Source organism: Silene latifolia, chromosome X (assembly GCF_048544455.1).
Source record: "Silene latifolia isolate original U9 population chromosome X, ASM4854445v1, whole genome shotgun sequence".
Taxonomy (NCBI): domain Eukaryota; kingdom Viridiplantae; phylum Streptophyta; class Magnoliopsida; order Caryophyllales; family Caryophyllaceae; genus Silene; species Silene latifolia.
The window spans coordinates 286,279,442-286,288,511 of NC_133537.1; the positions used below are offsets into that span (position 1 = coordinate 286,279,442).

Below are 9,070 nucleotides of genomic sequence, written 5' to 3' on the forward strand. Positions count from 1 at the left end.
ATACTTTGAGGCAATCCCCAATATTTCACAACATGTCCAAGAACATGGTGGCGTTTCTTCAGCGCTACACGCCTTAGGAAGAGGAATGAAAGTCGCGTATTTTGAGAATCGATCCACAATGACAAGGATCACACTTAACGCCCCTACCTTCTGGCAACCCGGAGATAAAGTCCATAGAGATACTCTCCCATGGTCGTGTAGGTACGGGCAACGGATTTAACAGCCTTTCCGCCGCTTTCTCTCCCTTATCTTGCTTTGGCGGGCAAATGAGGCATGTCTTCGTGTACTCCATCACATCATCCTTCATCCGGGGCCAGAGTAACTTCTCTTCAATAGGCATAAGGTTCTCTCGCCATCCCGGATGACCCGCCCATAAGGTATCATGGCACTCCTGTAGAAGCATCTTCCTCAACCCGGCCGCCTTTGGAACAAAGATGCGATGTCCTTTCGTGAATAAAAGCCCATCTTCCACCCAAAACTTGCGAGTCTTTCCTTCTAAGGCCAACTGTTTGCAGTCCTCGCCATTGGGTCTTGGTCGAGGTGTTCCTTTGCCTTAGCTCGAATATCCGTGACCACGGTGGTGGTGGACAAATGAGCAATCGTGTGTAATGTAGCTAAATCACATCTTCGGCTTAGGGCATCGCGACTGCTTGCGGCTCCCGGTCCGTAAGCAAATTCCACATCGAACTCGCCAACAACTCTTGCCATCTAGCTTGTCGGCTTGTCGCTTGGGCTGAGTCGTGAAGTGAGACGCAGTGGTATTATCGGTCTTGACAACGAACTTTGATCCCAAGAGATAATGCCTCCATCCCCGCAAGCAATGAACAATAGCTAGGAGTTCTTTCTCTTGTACCGCATAACGAGTCTCGGCTCCATTAAACTTTCTGCTCTCGAAAGCCACAGGGTGACCCTCTTGAGTAGCACCCCGAGGGCGTAATCGATGCATCCGTCTCAACTTCAAAAGGCTTCGTGATATCCGGCAACGCCAAGACCGGTTCCTGTACCACCGCTTCCTTGAGCTTCTCAAAGGCCCTCTTCTTGTCGATAGACCACTCCCACTTAGTATCCTTCTTCAACAAGTCGGTGAGCGGGGAAGCAATTTTCGAATACGCTCGGATGAATCTTCGATAATAGTTTGCGAGCCCCAAGAAAGAGCGGAGCTCAGACACATTCCCTGGGGTTCCCCAGTCCTTGATAGCGGCAATCTTCTTCGGGTCCATCTTCAGTTTGCCTTTGCCCACTATGTGACCAAGGAAATTCACTTCAGGTTGGGCAAATTCACATTTATCTCTCTTCACGAATAGGTGGTTCTCTCGGAGCTTCGCGAACACCAACTCCAAGTGTTTTACGTGTTCCGCCAACGAGCGACTATATACAACGATGTCGTCTAGATATACCACCACGAATTTGTCCAGGTACTCGTGGAAAACATGGTTCATCAACGTACAAAACGTTGCAGGGGCGTTTGTCAAGCCGAAGGGCATGACCAACCATTCAAAAGACCCATACCTCGTCACACAAGCAGTCTTCGGCTCATCTCCTTCGGCAATTCGAACTTGATGATAACCAGATCTTAGGTCGAGCTTGGTGAAGTATACATCGCCTTGTAATTGATCGAACAAATCCGCTACCAATGGGATGGGGTAGCGGTTCCTCACCGTCAGCTTGTTCAGAGCCCGGTAGTCGATACACAATCTCAGACTACCGTCCTGCGTTTTTTCCGGAAGAGCACGGGGCTCCATATGGAGCTTTGGAAGGTCGTATCGACCCAGAGCGAATCAGATCGTCTAGTTGTCTTCGTAGTTCCGCTAATTCGGGAGGCGCCATCCGATATGGCCCTCGAGCAGGAGGTCTTGTGCCCGGGAGTAATTCAATTTGATGGTCTACCGAACGTCGGGGTGGCAGACTCATAGGTAGCTGATCGGGCATCAAGTCCTTATTGTCTTCTAGCACCTTCTCTACTTGGGGGTCTACACATTCACAAGAAAGGTGTCTTCTTTCATGGACACCGTGCACACAAGTATGTAGGCTCTCCTTTTGAAGTCCCCTCTTCAACCGCATTGCCGAGAGGAGTGGCCCTTTTGCTTTTTCGGTTTCAATGACTTTCACAAGACATGGTTTTGATCCCACCATTATTAGAGATCCATTGTGGGGCGCGTAAAGGTTGGGGTCCGCTTCGTAAAATCCATGCCGAGGACGATCTTAAAGTCATCCATCGGGACGCTGGTGAAGTCGAGCTTCCCCGTCCACTCGCCCATCTTGATCACCACTTCTCTAGCCACGCCCTGAATTGGCAAGGCTTTGGAGTTGACAGCTTTCATGCTTCCTCCTTCGCGGTTCAACTTCATTCCGAGTCTCTTCGCTTCGTCGGGGGTGACGAAATTGTGGGAGGCTCCTGTATCTATCATTGCTCGAGTGGCCTTCCCATTGACGTTTATCTCCACGTACATCAGTTCCGTGGACTTGGTCTCTGAGCGCTCGGCGCCTTTGTCCATTGAGCACATCATGTGGATCGCTCCCATTCGAGCCACTTCTCCTTGCTCACCGGCCTCATCATCATCGCACCCCCCTGCATCGTGGCCTATCCCCTGGATTCTCGTTTCTACCGACATCTTGGACAAATTCTTCTTAAGGGTGTTGAACTCCCCTTGGTGAGGGCACTCGGACATTCGGTGCGGTCCTCTACAAAGGAAGCACGCGAACGGCTTTCTAGCAATGACGCCGTAATTACTACCCTTAGAAGAGGTTGGAGTGGAATTCGTCGGACCCCATCTCCTATTATCACCTCCGGGACGAAACCGACTATTACCCGTAGAGGGAGGTCTTGTTTGTGAAGTCGTCCCTCCAAACCTTTGGTTGCTTCCGCCCGTTGCGCCGAATAATCCCTTCTTCCGGGAGGTTTCGCGCTCCGTGTAATAGTCAACTAGCCTTTGTTTTGTCATCGCAGTTGCGAGGGACTCAGGTCGTTGTCGCATGATTTCTCGTTGAGCCCACTCCTTCAAACCATCAATAAACTGAAACACCCGATCCTTCTCGGTCATGTCCGCTATCTCCAACATACAAGCCGAATATGCCTTCACATAATCGCGAATCGAGCCCGTATGTTTCAAGTTCTTTAATTTCCTTCGAGCTAGGAAATCGGTGTTCTCCGGATAGAATTGTTCCTTGAAGAGTCGTTTGAAATCATTCCATGACTCTAGTCTAATGGTTCCGCCTCGATCTCAAGATGCTTCGAGCGCCACCATTGTTTAGCGTCGTCCGTTAGGTACATACTCGCAGATCGACCTTTAGACCTTCATCGAGCGCACTCACTCGGAAGTATTGTTCCATGTCGAAGATGAAGTTATCGACTTCTTTCGAATCTCTCGCCCCACTATACTTGAGGGGTGTAGGCGGCTTCACCTTAGGAGTTCCACCAAAACTCCCGTCCGCGGCCATTTTCATCAAGGTATTGCACATGTTCTCGAGTTGCTCGACTTTATCATAGAGATAACCCATATCCGAGTTATACTCTTTCGGAATCGCTTCTTCGACGGCCACAAGGCGGCTCTCATGCCCCTCTATGGACTCGTCTACTACGCCTCGAAAGCGGGCAAAGATGCCCTTTACTGTCTCCTCAACTACATGGTGAGTATTCCCCAAACTCACAATGAGTGCCTCCAAGGATGGAATTTTCTCGTCCATCAATTTCTCTAAAGCCGCCAGTTTGGCCTTAGTATCACTTTTAGTCCCACTCGGTTCTACCGCCTTTGTTGCCATCGTATACAGCAGCCCGTCAAGAAGACCGGGCTCTGATACCAAATGTCACGGTCCGAAACTTTGAGTCGGGGCGTGACGCGCACCTTTGTCTAAACGCTTTGACAAGAATGAAAGCGAGAGCGTTAGGCACTAGTGTTTGTCAAGCACTAGGCACTCGTAATCGGTCTCGGGTTGTGGGTGTCGAAATCCTAGTCTCGATCGACACACACGGGCTTGTTAGAAGGTGAAGGCAAGAGTCGTTCACAAGAAAGCAACAACAAGCAATAAGAAGGCAACTTGGTGGGAATAGATGTTTGATTGACTAAGACTCCCAAAGATGAAATTTGATATTTACATCCCGGTAGCAGGAAACATTGATTTTTGAGTTTAGTTGAATAGCGATATACCCATTTATGGAAATAAAAGCTATTCTACAACTAAACTAAACTAAGAACTTACTTACTAAAAAAGTACAAGGGAAATAAAATTAATAAGCATAAATAAAACTAAGGGTTCAAGTGTGCGGATCATCACACACAGCCACTCCTTTTACCTTCTTTATCTTTCCCTCTTCTCCATTCTTCCTGCTCGGCTAGGCTTCGTCTCACTCCCTCAATCGAAGATCTGATCAGGTATTTTCGCCTTTTTTTTCTCCTTTTTATATTACAAACTAATTAGGATTCACGACTGCACGCCTTGCCTTCTGTAAAATTGCATCAAGTTTTTGATTTTTACTTAGTAATGGCGGTGAGTTGTGTGGTAAGTGATCTAGGTTGTTCATTTTGTTTGTCAGTATGGTTTAAGTAGGGACTTATGTTTTGATTTATTTTCTAACCTAATCGATTTGTCCATTGAGCAGTAGATTAGCAAATCTTTTACTTTTAAAACTTCAATCGATTAATTCCTTAACACTAATAAGTAATAACAAATGCGATTGATTCAAACTTCAATCGATTTGCTCATCTAGCCTAAAATTAATGATCTCTTAGTCTAGGAATTTGATCTTTTACTTTTTTTTTTTCTTTTTCTCGTTTCTCCGGTTCAATGCCCCACTCCGATGAGCATCTACACAGTTAGGGAGTTTCAGTCATTTATCTAATTCTGCGTTTTGTTGTTTGTTTTATGATTTTACAATTGATTGTTTGTTTTGTGATTTATCGAATTCTGCGTTTTGTTGTTTGTTTTGTGATTTTACAATTGCTTGTGTTGTTTGATGGGTTAATTTGATGATTTAGCTTGTATTCAGGTGAAATTTCTCGTGAGTTGAGTTGATTGAGCATTGAAGGTGTACTGTTTTGAGAAAATTGCTCGGTGTTTTAGCTGGTGAAAGAGGTGGAAAAGAGTCGAACTTAGGGATGGAGCTGGCGGCCAATTGTAAGGTACTATATCATTGACCTTATCTCATCATTTTATACTATTTCGTCACGTTTGAGATGCTTTTTTTTCCCTTTTGGTAAGAAATAGATGTTGTAGTTGGTAGTCTGGTGCGTTTATGATTACTGTAGCTGTGTGTGGAATATGGTTGGGGCTATCATGTGCTATGATTCAGGATTTGTTTATTTGTTGGTCAGATTAAGATTTAACAAGGTTATTAACGACTGTTAGTGAAGTAAACAAGATGACTTATGTGGAGTTATCTCCGGGGATATTTATGTGGGAAATTGAGGGTGAAGGAGGGATTTTACGTGTGATATTATTGATAATATGGTGTGAGGAAGGTTTAGTTGTGGCTTGAGTTAGTATTAAGTTACTTGTACGGTTACATAGCTACTATATGCAGTTTAATCTTATATTTAACAGGTGTTTATTTATTTGTTGAAGCTATTGATTAGATGCTCGGAAGTTCACAGGATTATTTGAATAACGCGGCCGCTGTTGGTGATCCAGTTTCGGAATTTCTTGAAATTGGTTGTGTGCAGCTTGGTCGGAGTTTTAGGTAGCTTAAGAGTATGCGTTTAAATTGCCAATTCGTCTTTTCGTTGGTTAATTAATTGATTGATGTTTGGTGTTAATGTTGGATGTTTCTTACGATTACTTTTATTAAATGATCACATTATCTAATATGAGTAGTACTATATTTCTATGTATTGTGTACTTTTATATTGTCTTATACTACTATTTGCCTTAAGTATTGTCATCTCACTTTTAGGTCGAGGAACTAGATTGTGAACAACTCATTTCAATGATTAGGGGTAGTATTCAATACAATTATTTTTTAGCTTTCTACTATTGATATGGAGTCTTGCAACTACTCTTATCTACCTGCTTCCCATTGCTCATATTTTGAATTTGCTTTCCACTTGCTCCTTGTTTGAACCCCCGTAACAAGGCCTTTTTTTTATGTTGTTGGCTCTAATTTAATACAAATTTAGTGGTGCTATTTGAAGGCAATCAAGATTTTTGATTTCTGCTAGATTTAATACGAGTAAGGTCATTTTACCTTATCGATCTTCTAGATTTGAGCTTTCTAAATTGTCGATTTTGCTGATATGAGCTCAGGAAAAGTAGTAAATGTAGGAACTCTGATAGGATGTTCAGTTGTAGAATAATTAATGAAACATCGTAATTTATCGTCGTTACTCCACTTCTACCTATGCGTTGTCTGTTGGCCTATTTTCTCTGCTCTTTCTCTTTCTTATTTGAGTTTGTTCTTAAGAGAAGCAATATAATTTACTTCTATGGTATTAAATCTTATTTTCACATGATCAAGTAATCGGTTTAACGACCTGATCTTGATCTTTGCACTATAATGCCACCAATAACGAGTGAAAACGTGGTCGATATAACCTCAGAGACTTAATTACTCGGTCGTGCTACAATATTGCGGCTGATATTTTAATTTCTCATTTTCTCCGCTTCAGCTCTAGAGAAGGCTTAGTTTTTCTAAATGGATAGAAGAAAATACTCATTCTGTGAAAGCAGACTATCTGTGTTTCACCACTTTAAAATTCTAATTTCTCTAGATTGGTGGAAAGGGGAGCATAGATGTCCTTCACAAGCAAAACATGACAAACAAATGTGAGTTTACTTATTTATAATAGGTTGTTGGCTCATATTTAGCCTTCAAAGGAGAGCGTGGTTGTTGTTCTCGATGATGCTATTGCTTAGTCTTTAACGTGTTAATAACTAAGTTTTTCTTAGGTTTAACCGTTGTCGTTGTCGTTGTCATCTTACTCAGGTCACCTTTCAATGCGGATCAAGCACGGACTTACAGCTATGTGCTTGAGTTTAACGATGGTGAAAGTGAAGATGGATAAGGTTAGCTTGATGTTATTGTCATTTGGGTGTTATCTTGATCATCCGATGTAGTCATGCCATATGCAGACCTGACTAAGTGTAGCTGTATAGTTTCCACTAACTAGTAAAAAAAATTCACTACGCCACTCCATATGGTTGTCTTATTCCCTAATGGATATGCATTTCTGAATAGTATAGATATAGTATGCCTTCGTATATAATCTGAAATATCGGTTACTGAATTACCTTTACCGGTCAAAAGGGATCGAATAGTTCACATATAAAACTGGTTTAACCGGTCCTTTTTGATGGAGTGTTGCCCGCTTATTGGATTATTGTTGGCTTCACAAGAACTTAGGTAACACTAACTATTCCGGTCCAATATTGGCTCATTTATGGAACCAGTTCAACTCTATCTACTGCTGTGTAATCTGCGGGAGCCATTGAGGCACTGGGGTAATGTTTATATGTAGGATACTTGGCCGTGTGTTCTGGTGGCGATGCTAGGGGGGACTGTACTTGAGCATTAGCAATGTGTAGATATAGTACGCATGGGCATTTGTTGGGCTTTGAATGGCACAAGTTACTACTTCAGGTATTGCTGTTGTTATAGGCAATAGAAGACGTCAACCAAACATGTCAAACAAGTCGGGCATGTTGGGCTGGGTTTGGTCTTTACAGGACTTTATACTACCAGTTTGAGCTGTGTAAGGTCAGAATACTGTCTGATTTGGGTACCGCCCTAACTCTAACCTTAAATTTACGGGTTCTCTGGGTTCACGTCATTTGGGTTATAATTTAGGGTTGATGACCTCTGGAATGGAGGGCAGGATAGGGTGTGAGAGGCCTTACGTTAGCTATCTAGAGAATAGTTTAACAACTTAAGTGGTTCATAGCTGAAAACTATATGAATTCTGTCATTCCAGGTACTTCTTTGAACTACTTCTTGGACGATAAGATAAATAAAGCAATAAAGCGAACATTTTATTCCCAGGAGTTGCATGCTTTCTCACTACTGTCCTACTTGGAGCGACTGTCCATTCCTCTAATGCAGCTGTTAATATGGCTAAGCTTTGAAACTTTCATGAAAATACGAAAGATACACCAGAGTATGCCACCTCGATTCTCGAAGCGCTTTGAGCGGCAAATTGTAAGGTACTATATCGTTGCTCGTTGCAGTGTGTCAGAGGATTCAACTGAAAAGGGAGGCAAGTCAGAAGAAGGTAACTCAACTGCGGTCAGTATGATTCAGTCATCGTTGTATGACTGCAATTTTAGTAGAGTATCTACAAAGTCCAACGAAAGAGGAAAGATGCAAATAAGTGTAGTGGTCCTTGCAAGTGGAGGTTGATGAATGCTGTCCAAAGCCATTGCCTTGTAATGTGAGATAATTACCTATGATATTAGATATGTGACATATTAAGTTACTAACTTATATTTTTATATCATCATTTGTTGGTGTAGTTCCCAATATAATTTTGGATTAAGGCTCTTGTATTGTTGTTTAAGTGATAATAATCTCAATTGAAAAGAATAGGGTTATTAACCCTTGTTTCCAAATAAACATTTTCAATGCATTCCCATGTAAATGATTTACTTTTCTTTCGCCTTCTCAAACTCTTAGCTTGGATTTTGAGCTTCTTGACAGTTTGTAAACCACTTAGCATAAATAAAGTGGCTCAAAGAAGTGAGGCACATTTGAAAAAAGAATGTTGTTAGAGTATTTCACAAGCATGGATAGCTTAGCTCTTAAAGTTTTATAAATTTTTTTCTCTCGTGTTTACAAGTCCAAGTGATCTTCGATCGTGTTTAAATTATTAATAAATTTATGACCATCCTGTAGGTATTGATACTTGCTATTTGTCTATTATTTATTCGATGTATTATCAAATACGTTTTTAGGCATAAGGGAAGGCATGAGGGACGAGTAAGGGTAAGAAAGGAGGAGTGTGTGTAGGGGAAGGGTAAGAGAATAAGTCATTTTTTAACTCAACGTTCAATTTAATAAAATGTTGTGACACCTTCCTAACATAAAATCAAGAGTAAAAAGCAATTTACTACTCCATATTTCTATATAGAAACCAACCCCATTTAT

At 42.2% G+C, this 9,070-nt stretch overlaps 1 protein-coding gene across 1 annotated transcript; it reads left to right on the forward strand.

Annotated features, from left to right (window-relative positions):
• Positions 1 to 5,602: 5,602 nt before the first annotated feature.
• Positions 5,603 to 8,539, forward strand: LOC141616824 (uncharacterized). Its single transcript, XM_074433977.1, has 4 exons — positions 5,603 to 5,685; positions 6,702 to 6,756; positions 6,917 to 6,996; positions 7,970 to 8,539. The coding sequence occupies exons 2-4, from the start codon at positions 6,744 to 6,746 to the stop codon at positions 8,324 to 8,326; spliced, it is 450 nt and encodes a 149-aa protein (XP_074290078.1). The 5' UTR covers positions 5,603 to 5,685; positions 6,702 to 6,743; the 3' UTR covers positions 8,327 to 8,539.
• Positions 8,540 to 9,070: the final 531 nt, after the last annotated feature.